General features: G+C 48.1%; 1 protein-coding gene across 1 annotated transcript in view; it reads left to right on the plus strand.

Moving 5' to 3' along the window:
* SRFBP1 (serum response factor binding protein 1) overlaps positions 1-25546 on the plus strand; it is a 719075-nt gene that overhangs the window by 638142 nt on the left and 55387 nt on the right. Inside the window, exon 7 of the mRNA XM_069625566.1 lies at positions 15793-15830. Coding sequence (XP_069481667.1) covers positions 15793-15830 — 38 coding nt within the window. The remainder of the gene's footprint in view (positions 1-15792; positions 15831-25546) is intronic.

The raw sequence follows: 25546 nt of genomic DNA on the forward strand, positions 1-25546 counted from the left end.
CAGCAGGTGTTTGAGTTATGGCCCTTGAAGGAAGGCGAAGTGGAATTAAATGTTTCCGTGCAAGACAATTATGCTAACTGGAGTGTGTGGCAAAAACAAGACAGGAAACCTGTGCCATTAGGGTTTTGGAGTCGTAGGTTGCCCAACGCTGGTAACTCATATACTCCGTTTGAGAAGCAATTGCTGGCATGTTATTGGGCTCTTGTTGATACCGAGCAAATGACGGTGGGACATGATGTATTTATGAGACCTGAAATACCAATCATGCAGTGGGAACTGAGCTCTCCTAAAACGCATCATATAGGACATGCTCAAGAAGCCAGCATAATTAAGTGGAAATGGTATATTCAAGACGGAGCCAAATCAGGAAAGGGTGAGTAGCAAAACTACATGAGCAAGTAGCCAACATACCGCCCTCAGATTACATACCACCGGAAGTGCCTGAAAAACATGAGTCTCCCGTGAAATGGGTAGTACCTTACAGCAATTTGACCGTGGAGCAAACAGAGCATGCTTGGTTCACGGATGGTTCAGCTCGATATGTGGGAACTGAGCGGTACTGGAAAGCAGTGTCGTACAATCCCAAATCAAAAAAGATGTTGACAACGACGGGGAAAGGAAAGAGCAGTCAGTTTGCAGAACTTTACGCAGTTTACCAAGCGTTGAAACAAGAGACCCCTGGTCAGTGTTATGTGTACACGGATTCATGGGCAGTGGCGAATGGATTGGCAGTGTGGTTGCCAACTTGGCAAAAGAATGGATGGAAGATTCCTTCAAAAGAGTTGTGGGGAAAGGAACTGTGGCAAGATATTGTAGAAATGTTGTTACAAAGTGAAGTCACTGTATATCATGTGGACGTGCATTGTGCCACAGATTCATTAGGACGTTGGTTTAATTCTATTGCAGATGAACACACCAATATTTCCTCAGTGGATGCAGAGGCTCGGGAAGAAGATATGGAGGGTTTGGCCAAATGGGCCCACCAGAAATGTGTGCACCTTGGAGAAAAGGCTACTATCAGGTGGGCACAAGCTAGAGGAATCAGTCTTCCTTTAGAAGTAGTGAAAACAATTATTTTGCAATGTCCTGTGTGCCAATACCAATTGCATAGACCTATACCTCAAATTATTCGAGGCACATTGAGAAGAGGAAAATTACCAGGTCAAATTTGGCAGATTGATTATATCGGTCCTATGCCAATCAGCAGAGGTTGTCAGTATGCATGCACTATTGTGGATACATACTCTGGATATTTGATGGTTTTGCCGTGCAAACGTGCAACCCAATTGAACACCATCAGGTTGTTAGATCAGATCATATTACATTATGGAGTGCCTTTGCAGATTCAAAGTGACAATGGGTCACATTTCAAAGGCAAATTGATCCAAGAATTTTGTCAGGAAAAGAGCATTGAGTGGATCTATCATGTGCCCTATCATTCAGCTGCGGCAGGGCTAATTGAACGAATGAATGGGTTACTGAAAGAACAGTTGGGCAAATCTGGAGACAGCAGTTTGGCAGGCTGGCGTGATCGTGTGTTTGATGCGGTGCAAGTGTTAAACAATAGGCCTGTGTATGAACATGAAACTCCTTTGATGTGATTAATGACTCCTACTTTACAGGTTCAACCCAATTCAGTCAGAGAAACACTATTATACTGGGAAATTACTCCAGGTTCTTTAGCTCCCTATCGAACAACTCCAGAGTCAGCAGGGGTAGACCTGCATTCCCAGGAAGAAATTAGATTAGATCCAAGAGGAATAGTTGTAATTGAAACAGGAATTGGAGTACAGATTCCTCCAAGAATATGGGATGGATTGTCCCTAGATCTGGCCTAGCATTGAAGGGAGTTCAAGTGTTGGGAGGGGTAATTGATGCTGATTACCAAGGCAAAATTAAAGTCATCCTAATGAATAGTGGGGATCAATTGTTATCAATACACAAGGGTGATCGAGTGGCCCAATTGATAGTCATTCCTATTAACTTGTCCATGATTAAGAAAGGGGAGCCTCCTACAGTATTAACTACCCATGGGGATCGCGGTTTTGGCTCTTCAGACACTATGGTACCGGGTGCAAAGGTGTGGGTGGAAAAGCCAAGTGGCACACCAGTGCCCGCAGATGTCATTGCATCAGGCAAAGGTCAAGTCGTTTTAGTTATGGAGCCTGGTAGAAAGAAATGGCAATATGTACCCGCAGACAAATGTTACCTGAGAGAGTGATGTGCAACACTGATATCTCTTTTCTGGGTTTGCTTTGTAGATCCTGGGTCTGGTTGGTGTAACTGTGGCACTAAATGGACTCCATTTGGGCGAATTAAACAATCTGCTGTTACCAACGACAAATGTCACATCTGTTCCAGTGATCAAGGGGATACTGATAGTGATGAATAATGTTGCCCCCAAGCAGCCCTATGCCAGTGCCGAAAAGCCCGCCAGACTGAAGACATGGATTGGTGAAATGCGACAAACACACCAGGAGCAAGTGACAACAACCTTGATGCCATCCGTGCAAGAGTCTTTTGTAGGAAGACTGAAACACTCTCCTATGATTACCCAAGAGGAGAATATGTGGATATATTTGGCACAGCAAGTACTGAACATATAACACTTCTGTCTTACTCATGTGCCCAATGCTGAAGCTTTATTGACTACGTGTTTAGTAGCAGTGCTGACGCCTGTTCCGGTTTTAAAGCATATCTTCGGCGTCACACATAATGATTCTTTAGTTCAAGACTCCGACATTAGACAATCTTTTTCAGTCTACGAATACTGTCGGTTCTGCCAGGAGATTGACAGGAAATGGAGAAATTTGACACGTGTTATTACTTACAATATAGCTCAAGGTGATGTGTGTTATATTATGACGTGCAAGACACAAGAAATTGGCAAATGCCGACAAATAGAGTTGACCAATCGGTACAATCGCACCATGTTCGTGTAACGCTCACCTGATTCCCGCAGAGGCGCCGGTCTTGACTGGGTGAATGCCGTATCTTCAAAGGTGATGTGTAACACACGGTTGGCTCTTTGGGCTGGACCTCTGTGCACTGTATGTCTGACTCGAAGAGTAAGATGTCTGCAGATAGAAAATATGGGATTAATGAACTGGGGTTATTGGGTGCCTCTCTCCTCTTCCCTTTCTCTTTTCCTGTAGAACCCCAAAGGTTAACACCCTCACCTTAGGTAAGTGAACGCCGAGCTCTCCATCTGCCTCGGGGCAGGGTGCCGTAACCAGTTTCTTCACTGGATAAGGGTGCAGGCCTCTTGACCTCAGAGGATTGCTGTCCGTCGTTAACTGCACGAACGGTAAGTTCTGGGCACTTCAAATGTCTTAAAAGTCTTTTGTAATGATATCTCTTGTTTTGCAGGGTTCCGGCAATGGCGGATGGCGGGCTGATGAGAGTTGAGGATCGAACCCGCGTGAGGAATAGCAGCGCCTGGAAGCACGTAAGTAAGCGCTTGTAGCCTGCTTCACGATGCGCACTAACTGTCCCTTTTATCTTGCAGGTACAAGTTTGGAGCTTTAGAGAAGCTGAAGGGTGCTGGAATACCCACTGGATTCGGCGTGGGAAGGAGTAATGGCACGTGAGTAATAAAGTTGCCCAATGTCTTTAAACGCACCTTCTTTTGTCTTTCAGATGCGGGATGCAGCGCCGAAGGCCTCTGGAGCGTGCGAAGAGCTGGTAAGCTTTTGTCTTTCAGATGCCGGAATGCAGTGCGAAGACCTCCGGAGCATGCGAAGAGTAGGTAAGCCTTTGTCTTTCAGATGCCGGAATGCAGTGCGAGGCGTTGGTGACAGCCGATGGACCAGGTAAGAGATGCACTGCCACTGAAGACCGTAGTGCTAACCTGTTCTTTCTTTGTCTTTACAGGTGCTGCTGAAGACTGGATTCCAGGATGGTAAGCCTGTGTTCCCTTAGGCCCAGGATCAGAAGCAGAAGACACGATGAGCGTTCTGCTGCAGAGAATGCAGAATAACGCAAAGCAAGATTCATCCATCGGGTGTGGTTTAAATAGCCTCCTGTAGTGCTTAGGTGTCTCCTTCCACAGCCACGCCTAGGTAAGAAAAGAGTTCCTGCTTTCCAGAAGAGTTCCAGTGTTCTGAACCTAGGGAGTGGCTCCTGCCCCACCCAACAGGAAAAGTAGTCCCAAACAGAAGAGGATCAGGGGTTCAACTGGCAGGTAAGTAAGCAGCATGGTCTGCTGCAGGTAAGTCCACCCAAGCATTATGAGCCCGGCGCTTCCAGCGCTGGGACTGGGCATCTTTATGAGCCTGGTGCCACTGGCGCCAGGACTGGGTCCAAAAGGTCCCAATTGGGACTGGCTGGCACTCGGAACCAGGGTTATGGGTCTGCTTCCAAGGGAGTCGGGCAAGTCCTGATCTTTTGGAAGCAGAGATCATGACAGTTCGAGAGGCGACTATGTTCGCGAATGTCACGGAAATGCACCAGTGTAAATAACACTATGTCCTGCAATCATACAGTGATAACTGCTAGTCATTTGAATCATGTGAAACTTCCAACAGGATGGCTCTTTTCGTGTGGTAACATTACATATACTTATATTCCAGCTAACATTTCTGGAGGTCCATGTGCTTTAACGCGATTAGGACTGATGTTTCCTTTACACCCAGCGATAACTTGAGGTAAAAGGTCAACTTTTGAATTTGTAGGGCTATCTCCTGACTGTGATTCACATGTACATCTGTTATCAGAAGCTGAGGTTCTAGCATTAACCCTTTCATTAGTGGGAGTTTGGGGTTTAGCTGCTGGAGGTTACAAATCTTTGATGAAATTAGCATGTTTAGTAGTCAAAAGCCTTAATCATACTTCGCAGGCTTTAGAAGAATTACTCCTTGATAGTCAAGTTATTGAAAAAGCAACTTTGCAGAATAGAGCTGCTGTTGATTATCTATTGCTAAAACATAATTTAGGGTGTAATGCCTTTGAAGGTATGTGTTTCAATTTAAGTGACCACTCACGATCTATTGAAAGTCATATTCGAGGTTTGAGGGATCTCGTTTCTCAAGTTCGTAATAGAAATTGGTGGGATTGGTTATTTTCATGGATACCTGATATTGGGGGTACACGACGTTACATTTTTGCTTGCATTTTTATTATACTGTCTATTATAATTGCTTGTTGTTGCATTCAATGTATTCCTAATTTAGTATTAACATTTCGTAGGTTTCAGAGACCGGTTCCTGTGCCACCGGGATATGGAAGATAAATATCCAAAGGGTGGAATTGTTATGCTTGATTTATGCTTGATCCAAAATGGCGCGGGTGCGCAATGCATTCTGGGAGCGCTCAGAGCCATGTTGGATATTTACTTAATACCGCAGTGAAACGCTGCACACATTTTGCTGAAGTGTTAGATTCACAGTGCTGAGACAAACATGCTTTTCCAAACCTGGTATGCGGTCAAGGCCGTTTCTGCTGGGAAAGCTAATGTTGTTATGGTTTGTTACTGTTCTCCGTGGAGCATGTTTTTAGAGAAGAGAGGCCCTGCGCTTCTTTGGGGGGGGGGGGAGCGCTTGATTGACCCAGCTGGCAACCGACGGCTGTTCCTCAACTGCGCAAGTGCAATTTGCAGAATGTTCGAGTATTAACTCCCCTTTGTGGAGTGTGTATATATGCGGAAGCCCGGAGGGGGTCAGGTGAGACTTCAGCCGGAGAAGGACGCTTACGTCCGGCCTTCCTATGAGCTGAGGTGCTCTCGGCCTGGCTGTTCCCGCGGTCTTCCAGCCGCTTCTGGACGAGATGAGGAATTCTGTTACGTCACGGTGATGTATTTCTTTTTGACTTCTTTACTTATTCTGTGATTTATGTCCATATTATTCTTGTGAGTTATTTCTATGTACGTGTAAACTTTGAATAAATAGCCGTAAAGAGCTGATTATCTTCTAAGTGCGTCGTTGTGAGTTATTGTGTCTGTCTGTTTATTGTTATTGCTCTATAATTGCATTGGTGATTTATGGTGGTTCTGTGCACCTTTCGGGGGAGAGCAATACAGGAACACAGCAAGAAGCAGTAAGGCAGGTGAACAACACAGTACCAACAGTAACCACCATGGAGTGTGATCCAAGGGAGTGGGAGAGAGCCTAGTGGAACAACAAAGACACAGTAACCACAGTGGAGTAGGAACCTAGAGAGAGCCTAGTGGACACAGAAACAGAGTTACCAACAGTGGAATAGGAACCTAGAAGGTGAAACAGAGAGCACAACAGTTGACCAACAGTGAGGTGGAACCTAAACGGGGGAAACGAGACATAGAATTCAGAAGTTAGCCTTGAGGTGGCCCAGCAGCCTCTGGACAAAGTAGTGGCTCACAAAACACAAAGGTCAGCTAACTGCAAGAGGGGGGGAAGCCTAAGGTTGCACAGAGACGGAGCATGTTAAGCCAGGTAGTTGATAGAAGTATGCTCAAGGCCAGGCAGTTCAGTAGAAAGCAGGAGTGGCTGCTCACACAGCCTGCACCTTTCTTACCTTTCGGTCACTGCTGGTCGACGACTGTGCAGCATACTCACACTCTGCGCCATTACCCCTTTGTCGCCAAACGCCTGCGTCGCAGTGGGCCCGATCCTCAGTTTTTAAAGGGTACACTGTGTGGACATAGCACATTGTACGATGTATCAGACGGCCAGCATCTCCTGCAGACTTGTTGCACACAACACCGCAGCCTTGTCCTGCGCGGGTTTTTACATTGACCATTGATAACCTGTTTAGACAATCAGTTGGCCTTTTTGTAACAATCTCTCTAGGAGGTGTCGTACACACACGCACTCCTTGAATCAACTACATCATATTTCTAAACATCTATTGCTAAATAACACAATTGTATTAGATTTCCTTACACACTGCTTTCCGGCTATTGTATTCAATTAATTTGAGTGGTTTATACATCACATTCCTTTTCTTGTTGTTTTTAAATCTCTTCATGACCTTGCCCCTCCTTACCTCTCCTCTCTTCTCTCTTTCTATGCCCCCTCTCGCTCTCTACGCTCTGCTGATCACATTTTACTGTTCCCCCCCCCCCTTGTGCCTCCTCTCGTTTCTGCTCCTTCCAACCCCTTGCCCCCCTACACTGGAACTCTATCCATTTCTCTATCCGCTCCATCTCCACTTATTCCTCCCGTTCCTCCTTAAAAACACTCATTCACCCCCTCCCTGACTTCTCTCCCCTTCCTCCTCTTCTTTCTCCTTCCCACTCCATCTTCCTATTCCTTTATCTCTTCCTGTCTCCCCCTTTGACTTCCACCCTCCCTTCTACTCCCTCTTTCCTTTCCCTTTCCTCCTTCCCATACCTCTCCTCTTCTCTTCCTTCCCAAATGCAAATTGTTCCACATGCTGTTTTTCTGGTTTGAATCATGTATATTTTATTGCTTCTATGTTACATGTTTAATTTGTTTGGTTGTTATGCTGTAAAGGGCTTTGGTGTAAATCTCTATATAAATAATAAAATACAAATACATTCATTTCCTTATAATCAAGCATGTATTTGAGAACACTTTATTTTCTCCAGTATCAATAACTGGTATTGTTAACAGATAAAGTTTTCATAAATAACACTATTAAGGAAACTCGGTTCACCTCCCGATGTAAATATAGCGCTGAGAGTTGCTAGTATGTTCATGCAACTTGAATGCAGGTTATAATGTGTTGCATCTAATTCTGTAGGCTTGAATCAGGGACGTAGTGGTATCAATTTAGAATGCACAAAAAAATTGGTTGAGGAGGAATGGCTTTATGATTTTCTAATACAGGGATAAATACCCTTACCACTTCAACTTGCACATGTAGTCCCACTAGTGCAAGACCCCACCCGACACTTTACATTGTCAAGAGAGAGGAATGATTGTAATTTACCCTGTCATCAATTTACGCTGGAATGTAAGTGACCCAGTTAGACTCCCTTCATCTCCCAATGTCTTTTTGTATCTACAGGTTTCGCAGGTCGCAAGGTATCAAGCAATTCTCCATTAGGCTATGAAACGTGGCCATTCCAAGCTCAGCCTAAGTGGTTGACTACAGCTGTAAACACTTTGTACAATTTGATTGGATGTAATTTGCAAAGGGCTGCAAAGATATGCTACCAGTTCTAAACTGCGCACAGAGCACTAAAACATTATTTTGCTTCTTATTGTAATTAAATCTTGGCAAAGTGAATTTCCCAGTTTAATATCAAGTTATTATTTTTGGGATGCGCTGCTCCTAGTGGAAACCACCTCTTCCAGTTCCCTCAGACCAGGTATTTAGCAGGTCAATAGTTCTAGGGAACCTATCAAAGTGGATTGGGGAATAGTTTTTGTACTCAGTTTTGAATAACTATTTAAGTCTCTGAGGCAAGATTGGCCCTCGTGAGGTTTCAAAAGAACTTCCAAACAGCTGTTCTCTCCTGGTAACTTTCTACCTTTTCCAAAGGAGCGGGATTGCCTCAGGCTCCCTTATGGACGAGGCCCTCTCATCTCCAGCACTCATCTATTTGGACCAGGTTTTCCCATTCTTGGCAGCTTTCGAGCATCCTATTCCCTTTGTGTTTTCCTTTTTATCATGGGTGATATTCGCACACTTTGTCTTGATGGTATCACACTTCTTTTTGATTGGTCCAATCTTCCTATTGGCTTGCTCAATAGCCAGGTAGGTGGGGGCCTTCCTGCTTCCAACCATTTAAATACAAAATCAATTGTACTCCAGATCTTCTCATAGCAGTATGACATATTGATGAAATGTGGATTTCTGGGATGCCTAGACGGACATAGGGTCATGTGACATAAGTATGTATTATCATTTTTATGAAGTTACTAATCATGTTATCAATTATTTAAAAAACATAGGGAGTGCACATTTCGGCTCATTTGATAGAGGATGATCACATGGTTGTAACGCACTCTTCCTTACTCTTAAATCCATTCCCCTTTCCTCCATATTGCACGGGCGTCCCTTCCAAGGGACGTTAGGCGGAACCTTTTTCACCAGAAAAAACCTTCTTCCCCTTTAAATTTCCTCCTTCCCGAGGACTCTCCTGCGTGGGAGGGACCGGTCAGGTTCTTATACCAGCACGTGCACCGAGGCTGTTGCACCTACCGGCCTTCGGGCCGAGGGATCCTTGAATCCTCCCGGTGTTAATGTTGAGGGACCGGAAGGTTCTCTTACCAGATTGTAATCCGAGGGGCTCTGCCCTTGTACCAGCAATATGGCAGAAGGGCTAAGCCCTAGTACCGGCAGTACATCCTAGAGGGCGCCTAAATGCCGCTCTACTGACCCCCGGGCTGAGGGTGTCACACCTACCAGGCCTAGACACGAGGAGCAGGGCAGGCCTTGTGATCCACACGCAAGACTCTTGGAGGAGGCTGGTCCCAGCGAGCCGAGCAACACGTGGCAGGCATTCTACAAGATGGCTGCCGCACCAGACAGAGGCACCCGTCCGACGCCATCCCAGGAATACGGCGAAGAATGAGTGCCAAGGTGGGACTGGCCTCAACCAGGTACGGGGCCTAGAGCCTATCCCTCTTATGCGCAGGGGAGCTTCCCACTGCGTCCATATGGGCAGGGTATGCAGCGGCTACAGCAGCTCCCATCTACCCTGTCAGTACCCATCCAGACACGCCATCCTCAGCCAGGGCCTTCCACGAACATCTTGCTGGGCTGGCGGAATACCTGGGCCTACCCCAGCCTGAGGTCGAGCAGCCGGCAGAGGGGGTTCTGACTGAAGTCCTCACGCGTCACCCCTCTTCCAAAATGGGGATTCCACTGCAAACCGATGTAGTCTCCCTGGCCAAGAAGGGTTGACTTAATCCCCACTCGGCCCAGCCGGTCAATCCACGCCTGGACACTAAGTACAGGCAGATGGAGAAGGATACACTCTTGCTCTTGGCCCATCATCAACCACATTCCTTGTTGATCGTTGCAGCATCACTATACTCCAAGCATCTGTCGTCTTCAGCCGCCTCCTCTGCGGCTCTACTAGGCAAGGAGATGATGATCTTGGAGGCGAATGGCAAGAAACTCTATTCCAACACGTCCCTGCATCTTAGTGAGGCCAACGCCATGCTGGCTGCCGCTAACCAGAGGTTATGGTGGGAAATTGTAGAATTCCTCCCGGAACGCCCTACGCAGAGCCAATCACGTTTTAAGGTGGGGGTTAGCAGTGGCCAAGGTGGTGGCGCATGACCTCATGGAATCTACCGTGGCCCATATCGACGCCTCTGGCCGTGCCATCTGTATCGCCACAGACATGACATGACATGACAGGACAGCCTGGCTCCGGGCCACGAAACTCAACCCTGGTGTCCAGGAACGCATATTAGGTCTACCGTTCAAGGGGGGGGGCCTCTTCCGCTCCACCACGGACGAAGAGCTGGACAAGAAGAAAAACAGCTCACAAACAGCCAAGTCTTTATCCATCTTGACAAAGACCATGCCCAAGTCGTACACCCAGTCACAGCAGCGCTCCGACAGGGGGCTTATGTATGGAGAGTTCAGCGGCTTCCAGGAACGTAGATCCAGGCAGCCGGACGGCTCGCTCTCTCAGAACCGGCGCAAGCAACAAAAAAGGGGGTGGGGTAAGGGCTTTTTCCAGTCCACCTCCTCCGCGACAGCCTCTGATGGAAAGAAGGCATGGCACGCCCCTTCAGGTTTACGTGTCTCCAGTGGAGGGCAGGCTTGCTCTCCATGCACATTTCTGGTGCCAGAATTTTGTTGACCCCTGGATCCTCTCTGTAGTATCCATGGGGTACCGCCTACCTATCCCAGCCTCTCCTCCCTCCTCCCCTCCCTCAGGTTGGGACAGCAACTCTTCTGGCAGAGATACTCCACTGCCTGGCTCTCTACGAGCGAGCTCTCAGCAAGGCTTGGGCTTTTACTCCAGGATTTTTGCCATTCAGAAGAACTACCAGGCGGGCCTGAGAGTTGTGCCGGACCTTTCCACCCTCAACCTCTCCTTACCCCTTCAGAAATTCAAGACGGTACGCCAGCTTTTATAGCAGAGACATTGTGCAAAGGAGACTGGATGTTCTCCCTCGATCTGAAGGATGTATACCTACACGTCCCGATCTGGCAGCCCCATCGTTCTTTCCTATGGTTCGGGATCATGGGCTACCATTTTCAATACAAGGTCCTTCCCTTTGGCCTCAATTCGTCCCCCAGGGTCTTTACCAGGCTCATGAATACGGTGGCTGCCCTCCTCAGGGCTCAGTGCCTCCACATCTACCCATACCTCGACGACTGGCTCGTCAGGGCTACATCTCTGGAAGCGGTTCACCACTCTTCCCGTGCTCTTGGTAACACACTGCACGATCTGGGCTTCTCGCTCAATCTCAAGAAGTCGCAGCTGCAGCCCGTGCAGACTGACATTCTTGGGCCTCATTTGGGACACGTGCTCCGAGAAGGTATTTCCGTCGGAGGACAATATCTCAGCCATCAAGCGGGCCACCACCCACTTCCTCAGCAAAAAGGTGACCTCGGTATGGTGGTACCAGCATCTCCTTGGTCTCTTGGCAGTGGTCCTATTAGCCGTCCTCTACACGAGATTGAGGATGAGGAGGATTCAGCTGCACTTCACGGCCTCATGGAACCAAGAGCGGGGCTCTCAAATCAGAGATGATCAATGTTCCGCCATCCCTCAAACGGACCTAATATGGTGGTCCAGGGACTGCAACCTACAGACGGGCAAGCCCTTTCGGCCACCCACCCAGCTGGCCACCATCACCACACTCGCTCGAGGGCTGGGGAGCCACCCTGGATGATCTCTCGGTCCACAGCACCTGGACCCGATAGGAGCAGGAATACCACATCAATTGGTTAGAGCTGAACGCCACCTGGCTAGCTCTCAGAGCATTCCTACCGCATTCTCAGGGTCAAGGTTGTCCTCATCCAGACATAAAACTCGACCAGCATGTACTACGTCAACAAGCAGGGAGGCACCAGACCCCCTCCTCTGTGCAGACTGGCGATCAGCATGTGGGAGTGGGCCCTGGAAAACATCTACCTCACGCAGAACACCTCCCGGGGGAATCCAACGTGGAGGCGGACAGGCTCAGCAGGTTGGGAGTGGACAATTTAATATTGGCAGCTATAAACAACCTTGTTATTCAGGAAATCTTCAACAGGTGGGGGTCAGCCCCAGGTGGATCTCTTTGCCATCTGGTACAAGAAGTGCCCTCAGTTCGCCTCCTTGCAGGGACAGGGCCCCGGCTCCCTGGGTGACGCATTTTGTGTTCAGTGGAACGGCATGAGGGCTTGCGCCTTTCTGCCCACACCGCTAATTCACAGTGATTTGCAAGATCAAGGAGTCTCGCCAACTCAGCATCATTCTGATAGCTCCATGGTGGCCGGCCAGGCCATGGTTTTCGGAGTTGCTCAGCCTCTGAGGTGCCTCTGATTCACCTCCCGACGGGCACAGCACATCTTCTGGCGCAGCAGGGGGGGGGCAGGATCATCCACCCCGCACCACAGAAACTAGCCCTTACAGCGTGGTACCTGAGCAGGTAACGCTGCGGCACCTCAGCCTCTCCCAGGCTAATCTGGAAATCGTACAAGGAGCAAGGCTACCAGGGTCCAGTATAAAAGTAAATGGACCAGATTCTGCCACTGGGCAGACCAAGGAAATCGACCCCCTGGCATGTCCCTTGGACAATGTGCTCTCCTTCTCGGCGCACCTTGCTGACTCTGGTGTGCAGGTGGACACATGCCATACATACCTTGCAGCCATCAGATCGTACAGGAACTCGGAGGAGGAGACCTTCTCCACCTCCAATCCTATCGTCAAACATTTGACGGGGTTTGCTCTACCCACCTGTCAAGAGGACGCACCCCATTTGCGACCTCAATATTGTCTTGGGCGCCCTGGCGCACAAACCGTTTGAGCCAATGGCGTCCGTGGACATCAGGCTAATCACCATCAAGACGTCCATACTAGTCTGCCTCACTTCGGCTTGAAGAGTCGGCGAAATCCAGGCGCTGGTCGCCTCGTAACGATATACTACCGTTCACAGGGACAAAGTAGTCCTGCGGACACACCCAGCATTTCTGCCCAAGGTGCCGTCTGCTTTCCACTTGAATGAGGAAATAGTCCTTCCTACGTTCTTTGCCGGTCCGAAGGACGAAGCTCAGAGTGCTGCATTGCCTGGATGTCAGGCGTGTCCTGAAATCCTACTTGCACAGGACCAAGGGCTTCCGCAAATCGGAAGACCTGTTTGTCACTTTCAGAGGCGAAAGAGCAGGCTATCAGACCTCCAAGGCCTCCATATCCCGCTGGATGGTCCCAGCCATCAAGGAATCATACGAGCGCTAGCACAAGGCGCTTCCGGCCATCATGCATGCCCACGTGGTCAGGGCCAAGGCAACGGCCATCGCATTCCAGCGCCATGTCCCTTGGAAAGTCATAAGCAGGGCGGCCACTTGGGCCACTCCCTTAGCTTTCTGCAAGCATTACTGTTTGGATGCCGGCTCTAGATCTGATGCGGCTTTCGGACAGGCGGTTCTCAGGTACCTATTTGTTTAAGGAGGATCTCCTTTCCACCCTGGGGCTACATTCAATTGTAATCACCCATGCAGTATGGAGGAAAGGGGATGGGACATGAGAGTAATTATGAGTTACTCACCATCCCCTTTCCTCAATGCGTCCCACCAACCTCCCCCCCTAAAAATAATACTACTGTCATTAGGCAATGTTAAATCTATTGTCGACGCGTCAATGAGTACTGAGGTGTTGCGCCGGAGGGCAGAGTCAGCGCAGCGCATACTCCCTGGACAGCACGCCTCTAAATTTAAAGGGGAAGCAGGTTTTTTCTGGTGAAAAAGGTTCCCTCTCCCGTCCCTTGGAAGGGATGCCCGTGCAGTATGGAGGAAAGGGGACTAAGTACGTTAGTCACTACAGTGAGTAACTTATCATTTTGATTTGGTGTCATATGGTTGTGGTTTTGTATCATAAATGTTTATAAATGCATGAATAATGTTAATTTCAGTGGCCCATTGTATTTCTGAGCCATGGTTCCATCCTTACCTATGTTTGTTAGAATTGTAAAACCCTTGTGCTAGTATCACGAGTCGCAAAAACACTCTAGAGGCCCCATTGTCTGTTTTCCATTACCGGGCATCTGGTTGGCTTTGTTGCCTTAACTGATGTCAAAAGGTGACACTCTTGAGTGCATTATGACTCATTGGGCCTCATGACATGTTTGCCGGTCCGGAAAGAAGGGTGCCGGTAAACTCACTGGCACCATTTTTCCCGGACCAGCAAACTACGGGTTTGCCTGCCGGAGCCGCTGTGCCAAACAGGTCTGACCTTGCTGGGCGCAGCGTTCACGGTAGGCAAGCCCGTTGCTGAAGCAACAGCACCATTCGCAACAGTGCCAGTGCTTCCGGGTCCCCACTCCCATAGAATCCATAGGGACTCTATGGGAATGGGGATTATCAAATTTACTGGAGACTGACTTCCCGGCAGCCAGACTCGTAATGAGCCGGTGACACCGGGAAGTCAGGCGCCAGTAAAAATGTATGGGTTTGCCGGCAACCTACCATTGGCACCGGTAGGGTTACCGCCAAACCCGTAATGAGGCCCATTGAGTCTGGAAATTAAGAGTACAAAGTTCTGAGCATGTAGTCAGTTCAGATCTTTATCGTTGTAAACACCATGAATTCAGGCTTGCTGGAATTTAAATATGGATTTATTAGAATATCCTCTTGATTGTGGGTGGAATGTGTCCCATTTAGTCGGGATTTATTTTTTTCCGATGATTGCTTTGTTCTACAATTGTTTTCCTGATAAAGGCACATCTATTTACTCCAAATGGCCACTGCAAATCTCATGCAACACTTAAGCCTTCACCCATTCCATCGTGTATACAGGTCTAAAACAGAATGAATGGGCTTGTCAGTGATTTCACTGGAGAGCTAACAAAACGAGCATTGCCAAATCCATGTTGGAAAACCCAGGATTTCCTAGACATTTATACAGTAGTGTATTCCCTTTTTTATGTACAAATCAGTGTCATCACTATATACATCCACATGGATTTATGCAAGTAACATATTATGGAATTACAGGTTGGTGCACAGTGATGCCTCATTTGGAAATATATACCATCATTTTTATTTATAATAAAGGTGAATACATTGCAATGTTTTCCAGATAGTTTAACTAGTGCCTTTGCTTTCTTTCACTAAGGTCTCTGCTATTTGTAGAGGTAATGTTGTTAGTGATTAGATATAATGCTGCTTTACATTTTGCAAGCTCCACATGTCTTCATTATTAGAGTTCTGTACAGTACAAAGCTGCAATGTGGAAAGGTACCATTTTTCATGAATGCAGAGAGATCCATTTTGAACTTCGCATTTCCTGTTGTCAAAATTAAAGTTAGTTAAAACCCTGACCCTGGCCTGTTCAAAGGAATGTTTCTGGTGGGTGGGAAACTGTCATTTGTCGGGTACTGTCCGTCAGGGGAGCAGGTGCACACTTTTCGTGTTAGCTGGTGAGACGCATAAATCATGAAGGAAGTAATGCATTATTCCAGGCTTCTTCGCTTTAAATTTGAGGCATTCTGTGTCTCTCAATTTTTTCTTAAAATGGTAATATCTAGATTTTTAATATATAGATGTCATGTTAATAATTTTTCAAGAGGAATGTGACCAATTTCTTTGGAAGCTGTAATACATGATGTATATACAGCATAACATTTGAATGCTTGCTGGTAATGTGTGAATAAGCTGTGCCGTGCTTGCATTATTATGTGAAATAACATCTATTCTAGTTTTAATTTTTCTTAATGTTTCATTAAATGTTTTCTTTAGGCATTTTAAAGACCAGCAACTAACTAACAAAAAAGGAGGTATGTATTGATGTATAACAATGGATCTGTGACATTTCGATTATCAAAATGTTATTGTATTTTGGGTGTGACATCACATATTGTAACTTTAAATGTTTTCTGTTAGTGGTTCATTGTTACTTTAGGTGAAACATTACAATAAAGATGCAAATCTGTTATGATGTACAGTTTACTTTATTGCAGAAGTATCTTATTTGTTGGTGGGGCATTTTCTAAATGTAATTTTTACAAAGGCACAGTGTCATTTTATTATGCCCAAAGGTTGCATGCCAAGAAACTGGACATTTGTAGAGTACTAAATGCTATTGTGCTTGTAACTTTCCTATCACATTATCACTATAGGAGTTTGCATAGTTCTACTTATGTGCTTCCAACATTTTCACCATGCCAAATGGCAATGTTTCTCCCAAAGCCTAATTACCTTGTGAAATAGCCATAGGCACAGCTTTAAGCAGTGCCATGGCCCTGGGGGAAAACGTCAGCCTTTCTGTTTGGCTAAAAATAGTTGTAAAGTGACATGATTACCTAAACATTGTACTCTTGGTTTCGAGGGGATTGGGTCCTCCGACGTATTCCATATCTATGACATGTAATCACCACAGCTGTGCTGCTTCGGAAACTTTTTTCGGCGTCTGTGTCCTGCGTCGATGATGTCGATGCGCCGTCGAGGACCTCCTCCGACGTCCGACGTTATCCGATGTGATAAGTAGGACGCACAACGCCCGTAGCCTCAGTTCCGTTTTTTCCGCGAACATGTTGCTTCGTGAATCTCGGTTAACGCCTCGACTCTTTGGAGTTCTGTTCTTCGAACCTGTTTGTTTTTGTGAAAATCCTTCGTGTGAAGATGTCTTCTACTTCGTCTTCGACCCCGCGTCCGGGTTTCAAGAAGTGCGGGGAGTGTGGGTCCAAGATGTCTGTGACGGACTCGCACGACGCCTGCCTCTGGTGCCTCGGGGAGGCCCACGACACGGATGACTGTATCGACTGCCAGTCGCTCACGTCCAAAGCCTTACGTGAACGTAAGAAGAAGTTGTCGGTAGGTCGGGTGTCCAAGCCCCGGAAGTCGAAGTCTGCGGGGCTTTCGACGGATGATTCGAGAGGAGACTCTCCGCGTCATCGTCAGAAGTCTCGTGGGTCTCCTTCTAGGAGTCGGTCTCGCCACTCCTCAGCCTCTTTGAGGCATTCTCGGAAGCACCGACACCGGTCGTCTTCCAGGTCCTCTTCGGAGGACTCTGCCCGGCACGTCGCTTACCCCACCAGCCGTGCGACGCCAGAGGAATGGGCTTCCTTCGGGAAGAAAATGCTGGCGATTCTCGAGTCGCAGGGTACTAAGCCGTCCGCGCCCCCGAGTGGGGTTGGTCGTGAGAGGTCGAGAGACACCGCTCACAAGAGTGGTCGGCACGAGTCACGGGAGAGGTCCCGTTCGGACAAGGGGACTCGTTCTCGACGTACCCGTTCCAGGTCCCAGTCCTCGACGCGTTCGAGACCGTGTGCACCTGTGATGTCTTTGAGGAAGACATCGACGTCTGAGGCGCGAGGGTGTCGACAGGCTTTCTCGAGGCTCCGGCTCCAAGGAAGTCGTCGAAGCCGACGACGCTTAGGTCGTCGAAGGACACGCTCGGAGCTCCGGCTTCGAGGACTTTGTCGACGCCGCCGATGCTGGCGGCGCTGCATCTGACGTCGACGCTGATTTCGTCGACGCTTCTCCTCTCGGCGCCGATGCCTGTCCTCTCGGCGCCGATGCCTGTTCTCTCGGCGCCGATTCGCTCGACGCCTTTCGTGTCGGAGGTACCCCGTGGCACGGGGGAACCCCCTAGGAAGGCTCTGGTTAAGAGCAAGCACTCTCGGGTGCCTTCTTTTCGCCACCTGGACTATATTTCAGAGGCGGATGAGGATTCTGATGGCCTGGTTCCTAGTCAGGTTCCAGATGAAATTGTCTCGGGCCATAGTCAGTTTGACGATTTGAGGCAGTCACTGCATGATGCCAGTGGACTGGACACCTCTCCGGAGGTCGAGTTTTGTAGGCCTGAGCCTGGCTCTCATGCGGATTCCTCGTACCGACGCCTTATGGCTAGGGTTTCTGAGTACTTGGGATGGTCTGCTCCCCCAGGGGAGTTTGTGCAGGATGATCTCACGGACATCCTTGATGTTGGTCCCCCAACTGACCCGGTACTGCCGTTCCATATGGCTTTACAGAGAAGGGTGGCGGCGGCTTGGACTGCTCCGGAGAGTCTCCCGGCAGTGGGCAGGTCCTTGTCGCGGAAATACCGTCCAGCCAGTAGCGACCCCTGCTACTTGACCAGGCACCCCACTCCGGAGAGTTTGGTGGTGCAGGCGGCCACGGCCCCCTACCATCCCTCCTGATAGGGACGACAAACGTTTTGATGGCTGGGCGAAGAAAGTGTTTTCTTCTGGTGGTATGGCGCTTCAGGCGGCCAACTCCATTTGTGCCTTGTCTCGTTTCACACACACTCTGTGGAACTGTGTTGCATTAGCGGCTGAAGATATTCCCGAAGGGGACGAACAGGATTGTTTCCTTGCTATGGTCCAGGATGGTAAGGATGCCATGTGTGAGTCCGTTCAGTCGGGTTTGGACTTGGCTGAATGCGTCAGCAGGTCCAGGGTGGCGAGCACCGTGATACGCAGGTTTGCGTGGTTGCGGAAGTCGGGGTTTGCTCCTGATGTGCAGTCCCGGCTCCTCAACATGCCCTTTGAAGGTGAACACCTTTTTGGCAGCCGAGAGCCTTGAGAGGTTGCAGACCTCAAAAGCTGCAGCGAAGTCGTTGGGCGCTGCAGTTCGCCAACCTCCGCCTTTTCATACTAGGGGACAGCAATGGAGGGGTGGTTCCTTTTGCTATTACTCGTCCTTCAGTAAAGCGAGAGGAGCTGGCAGTCAAAGAGGCCAACGCAGGGATACCAGAGGTGGACGACAGGGTACCCGTGGTGCCAAGGCCGCTCGGGCAGTTGCCTCTTTGCCCTCAGGTAACGCCGCAGCCGCTACCACTCAATCATGAGGCCATGCCCCATGGTTCGCCGGTTGGGGGAAGGCTGGCGCAGCATCTTGTAGAGTGGCGTGCCATTACTTCAGATGTGTGGGTTCTGGAGATCATAACCCACGGCTACTGTCTTCCCTTTCGGCACAGGCCTCGCGACAATCCACCGGGGAACCCCTTTGCAGAGTCCGGATCCGCTCCTTGCGCAGGAAATTCAAGCCCTGCTGGAGAAAGGCGCCATAGAACTGGTGCCTGTAGCGGAGAGGAACAAGGGATGGTATTTCCCTTATTTTTTGATTTCGAAGAAAGACGGGGGATTGAGACCCATTATGGACTTGCACGGTTTGAACAAACTCCTAAGGGAGGACAAGTTCAAGATGGTTACTCTCTCTCAAGTCCTCCAGGCCCTTCAGCTTCAGGACTGGTTGGTGTCTCTCGACCTCAAGGATGCTTACTTACATGTGCCGATCCATCCCAAGCACAAGAAGTACCTGAGGTTCGCGGTTGGCGACTCGCACTTTGTTTCAGGTCCTGCCGTTCGGATTGACCTCCGCCCCGAGGGTTTTCACCAAGCTCATGGTGGTGGTGGCAGCGCATCTCAGGCAAGGGGGGATTCACGTCTACCCCTACCTGGACGATTGGTTGATCAGGGGCAGCTCTCCCGAGCAAGTCCTGGATCATCTGTCCGTCACCTGCCACTCCCTTCACAGGCTGGGCTTCTCCCTCAATTTAAAGAAGTCCCATTTGACGCCAACACAGCGGCTCCAGTACATCGGAGCAGTGCTCAACACTTCCCTGGGGCAGTGTGTTCCTCCCCAGGTGAGGGCTCTTCGCATTCAGCAGATAGTGCACAAGTTTCAGCATGCCCAGACGCTCCCAGCGTTCGAGTTCTTGAGGCTGCTCGGCCTCATGGCATCCTGCATTCTTCTGGTGCCAGAGGCTCGCCTGCGGATGAGATCTTTGCAGTGGGCACTCAAGATGCAATGGTCGCAGTCCTCCGGCAGGTTGTCGGACCCGGTTCAGGTGCCGCCCTCGGTCGCCCGGGACCTTCTGTGGTGGGCCGTCGAAGGCAACTTGATGAAGGGGGCTCCATTTTGGCTTCCCTGGCCGGAGGTGACGATCGTGACGGATGCATCCCTCACGGGATGGGGAGCACATGCCAATGGGCTAACAGTCAGCGGTCGTTGGTCTCCGTCGGAGTCCAGACTCCATATCAATCTGTTGGAGCTGAGGGCCGTCAGGCTAGCCCTGAAGGCTTTTCTGCCGACTGTGCGAGGAAAGAGTGTCCTGATCCTGACCGACAACACAGTGGCCATGCACTACCTCAACAAAAAGGGGGGGTGCAGGGTCACTTCCTCTGTGCAGGGAGGCGATGCAGCTCGAGTTCTGGGCCATCCAGCAGGAAGTTTCGATCTCGGCAGTTCATCTGGCCGGAGACGAAAACGTGACGGCGGACGCTCTGAGCAGGCAGAGCACGATCTCTCACGAGTGGGAGTTGGCACAGGAGATTCTCCTGGAGATCTTCACCCTTTGGGGGACCCCTCAAGTGGATCTCTTCGCCTCCAGTGTCAACCGGAAGTGCGAAAGGTTTTGCTCATGGGAATTTCCTCCAAAAGGAGCCTTAGGAGACGCGTTTGTGGTGGAGTGGTTTCCTCCAGTCCCCGTCATCCTGCAAGTGCTGCGGAGGTTACGGAAGTTCGGTTCCCGGATGATCCTCATTGCTCCGGCGTGGGCTCGGAGGACGTGGTACCCGGACCTTCTCAACTTGTCCACCTGCCCTCCACGTCGTCTTCCCTACCGAGACGATCTGCTCTCACAGGAGGGGGGGTCAGGTTCTCCATCCAGAGGTCAGATCCCTCAACCTTCACGCTTGGCTTCTGAAAGGTTGAGGTATATGGATTGGGACCTCCCTGAAGACGTGATGGAGGTGTTGCTTTCGGCCCGAAGGCCAGCAACAAAGTCTCTGTACCGTTGCCGTTGGCGTAAGTTCTGCGACTGGTGCAGAGTTCAGAATGTGGATCCTTTTGCATGCGACATCCCCATGGTTCTGTCCTTTTTACTTTCTTTGGCCCAGGGCTTGCAAGTGGGTACCATTAAAGGTTACCTGGCGGCGCTGTCCATCTTTAAGCGCTCGTCTGAAGAGTGTTCTTACTTTAAAATTCCTTTAATTTCACAGTTTCTGAAAGGGCTCACTAATGTGTTCCCTCCGTCACCTTTCCTGGTGCCCGGTTGGGATTTAAACCTTGTTTTTAAGTTTCTTATGGGTGCTCCGTTTGAGCCTTTACATTCTTGCCCTTTGAGGCTGTTAACTCTGAAAACTGTGTTTTTAGTTGCGGTTACTTCCGCTCGCAGAGTGAGTTACAGGCACTTTCAGTTAAGCCACCCTTCACTGTATTTCACAAGGACAGGGTTGTCCTTAGAGTTCGTCCTTCTTTTCTCTCGAAGGTAGTGACGGAATTTCATTTGGCCCAGAAGATTGTTCTTCCGGCATTCGATCCTCCTCCGCATCCTGTTAAGGAAAACGAGAGGCTCCATAGGCTTGATCCTAGGAGAGCTTTAAGCTTTTATGTTTCACGCATGTCCCGGGTCAGAGTGGACGATCAACTCTTTATTGGTTACGCTGGAAAGCGTTTGGGGCAAGCTGTGACGAAACAGACTTTGTCTCGCTGGATTATTTTGGCCATCTCGGAGTGTTACCGCTTGGCGGGTAAGGACCCACCGGCTGACTTGCGGGCCCATTCTACCAGAGGTATGGCTGCATCTACTGCCCTGCAGAGGGGTGTTCCTATTCGCAACATCTGTGATGCAGCCACCTGGGCTTCAGGACATACATTTGTACGTCACTATTCCCTCGATTCCATCCGAGGACAGGATCTGGCCTTTGGCAAGGCGGTCCTTTGCTTTGCTATTTGATTGGCAATTCTAAATTTTGATTCTAAATTCTTTCCCTCCTCCTTGCTCTGGTACTGCTTTGGGAGTCTGTCATAGATATGGAATACGTCGGAGGACCCAATCCCCTCGAAGAACAAGTTACTTTCTTATCTGGTAACGTTCTTTCGATGGGATGGTCCGACGACGTATTCCATATCGCTCCCTCCCGGCCTTCCCAGCTGCAGAATTTCTTTTGCGATTGAAGCTTACGTTCCGCAAGGCTTTGTGTCTGACTGGCAGTTGACTAATGTCACACGTTTTGGGGGAAAAAACTACAACTGAGGCTACGGGCGTCGTGCGTCCTACTTATCACATCGGATGATGTCGGACGTCGGAGGAGGTCCTCGACGACGGCGCATCGACGTCATCGACGCAGGACGAAGACGCCGAAAAAAGTTTCCGAAGCAGCACAGCTGTGGTGATTACATGTCATAGATATGGAATACGTCGTCGGACCATCCCATCGAAAGAACGTTACCAGGTAAGAAAGTAACGTGTTCTTTTGGCCTAATCTGTTTGCTGATGGTTTGATTGTCATCTGCACTAAGTTTGCCTGCTGCCCCATCTTTAATGTTAAGCTATTCGGAAGGAGGGATTTAATTTAATAACTTGGATGTCAGGTAGGAGAGGGGTCTGATTCAATTCCGGGCAGTCTTTGCCCACATTACATTAAGTAAACTATCTGGGCTTCCTCAACGGAACATAATGCTGCCACATACTGCTTTAATTTAGCTTGAATGAAAGCGTGGCATTCGCTTGTAATTGGTTATTTATATCACGCTTAATACCCAGAGGTTTCTAAGCGCGGAACCGGGGATCTCACCTGTGTTGCTCAGCGTCATCTTGTTCCCAAAGTGAGCACGTTGCCCCTGAGCTATCGTCCCGGCCCTTCGATGTGCATCGATTTGCATCGATTTCTGGTTAAAACAGTGCCCTTTGGATTCAACCCTCCATTGGGCTAGAAGCCCGTTAAGGCTGCATTGAGCAGGAAAGACCTGGTCAAATAATCATAAGCCTGAAAGAATACAGACTGCAATGCCAGCTGCAATAATTGAGTCTGTTATTGCAGTATATCTGGGCATTCTCAGTTAAATAGTCTATTTTAAAGCCAACAAAGCTGCTACTTTATCAACCAGGAAACAATGCTTTTCCTCAAAAGACGTATGGGCATATTTTGCAATACCTCATGCTAGAGTAAAGTCTTTATGTAGAAAGAACCTTACGTTTTTCACATATCTGGGCCGGAGACTTCCCTTCCACTAGTCTCAATGATGGTCAAACACTAACGTTTTTGCAGGGTGTTAATGAACTGTATCAGATGCCATCCAGTTGGTATTGGAGTTGCTTTGTTTTTTCAGATTTGGTATAGATTGATAATAGCCAGGTATTGTCTGCATAGTTTACCTTCATTCAAAGCTGTTGATAGTGGTCAGAATGAAGATAGATGCTAGAAACAGAGATTGAACAGGTTGCCTCAAACCTTTCAGAGAACACTGGTTCATGTTCATGGGCCTTCAGAATGTTTTTGGTTGTTGTCATGAACCCTGCTACATCACCTGTGGAGGTGGTACCTGTAATTGGTTAAAAGGTGAAAGCACTACCAGTTTTACTGCACATCCTTCAGCATCACATGAACCCCAAGAGGCATCCACATTTCCTACCAGTGATAAAATTGTACATACTTTCAAATGTGTATGGCTTGATTGTGAGGGATCAGAAATGTGAGACGGACAAGTTGGTAGATGTTTTTCAGAAGAGGCCATTTTATGAACTCAAAGTGTTTGACAAACACTTTACTATCCATAGCCTAATAAGTGTTTCCCTGCCTATCAAAATAACTAAAGGAAACACTCTAACAGAAGGAATCTGTCCCTCACACTTGTACATACAATAAACTTATCAAGGTAATATTTGGCAAGTCAAATATAACATAAATAAGTTATGTTCAATATAAACATAACTGTTTCTCCTGATAATAGGTAAACAGGCTATGAACATGTTTAACAAATACTCAATTTATTCTTCCCCAGAACTTTCCATAATTTGTCCAGGAATCTGTAATTGCTATGTTCCAATTCTGCCCCTGTTGGTTCAGGTTCTAATGAGTCCCTATATCAATTGGGAGTGATATCTCAGTAAGGCTTCTAACATCCCTGTTCACTAAAACAGGACTAGGTGTATAGTTGGTGTCAAGGGCTACAAAAACTGCTGCTAAGTTACCACCCTCGCTATAACCTGTGCCTTGTCCATCCAGTATTTCTACAGCCAACCTTTCCTCCTCGTTCCTTCCCAATCCATTCCAATTTACCTGCCTTGTCCACCTACACATCGAATCCGTTCCTACTCCGCAAGTGTCTTGCATCAGCCAGGGACAATGATTTATATTGCTTTTGTGCTCTAATATGCTGCCTATTCACCCGTCATTTTGGGTATGCTACTATGCCTTTTCTGGATGCAGAATTGATAATCCCACTTGCTCCAGTTCCCTGAATCTCTCCTTTTCATAATCCGTAGTTCTATTGCCCTACCTCTCAGGACTGTTTTATGTGCTTTCTACAAAACGCTTCCAACACCCACTGATACTGTATTGCCCTTAAAATAATCAGTGGTCACTTTTTCCAACTCTTTCTGCAAATATGTGCACTCGGGTGTTTTCGATCTTCATATATTAGCTGGGTGGTAGCTGATTAATTACAACATAACCAATTTAAGGGCAGGTGATCCGACAATCCTCCTTGGCTGAGATGTGACCTCCTTCATCCTTTGAATATCTGCTAGAAAGAGAAATATGTAGCCCATACAGGACAGCAAGTATTGTGCCCTGGAATAACCGCAATGTTTCTCCAGATATCTCATCCTCCATGTAGCCTTCAACACCAGAGAATGAGCCCAGCCCTGTGACTTGGTTTGGGAAACTTTTTACCACATCCCCCGTGACATCTAATAAATCATTAAAATCCCTTCCAAACATGGTCAGCCCCACCTTCTGCCCTCAGTATAACCTTTCCCAGTCCGTTATAAATTCTTGCGCTATTGGCGGAATGGCATAAATATTAATCAATGTCACTTTTATGATCCTCAGCCGCCCTGTGAAAACATTAATGAAACACCCTATTGTATAGTTTCTTTCCTATAAAGGCACAACCAGTGCCAACCAACAGTTTCCTGCAAAAACACCCAAATCTGATCTTCCCTTAGTCCCACTTGTCGAACCTTGCCCTTTTTCCTAACGATGTCACCATCACTCTTCAGAAATGCTCAGATCTTTCTTGGATGTTCATATACTGCAGAATGGGAAGGCTTAGTTCTTGGGGGTTTCAGGGAAGAGTAGCATGTGTTTATATCGGTCTTTGGACTGGCTAGTGAAATCAGAAATTGGTAGTACTCTTGCTTCCTCTACGCTCGTTATCGGGTAATAATGTCCCTATATATATGGTCACCGTACATAATGTTGCCGGAATAAATTCATGGTGACAATATATAGGTGACCATATATATATATATATATATATATATATATATATATATATATATATATATATATATATATATATATATATATATATATATTTCTGAGGCTTGTGGAATCTGCTTAGATCACATGCTGTGCATAGGCCGACATCTAGTGGAAGCTGCAGAGTATTAGTTTGTTTTTCGAAAACTCAAAAATGGGCGTCGACACAGGGCGTGCCAGTAATACTATCCCTAGTGTGACGTCCACTGTACCCAAGATCCCTCACGCGTCTAGGATCCTCAGATTGTTTTTTTCCGCCATACTGGTCGGAAGCATTT

Source organism: Ambystoma mexicanum, chromosome 6p, assembly GCF_040938575.1.
Source record: "Ambystoma mexicanum isolate Mex_15411 chromosome 6p, UKY_AmexF1_1, whole genome shotgun sequence".
NCBI lineage: Eukaryota > Metazoa > Chordata > Amphibia > Caudata > Ambystomatidae > Ambystoma > Ambystoma mexicanum.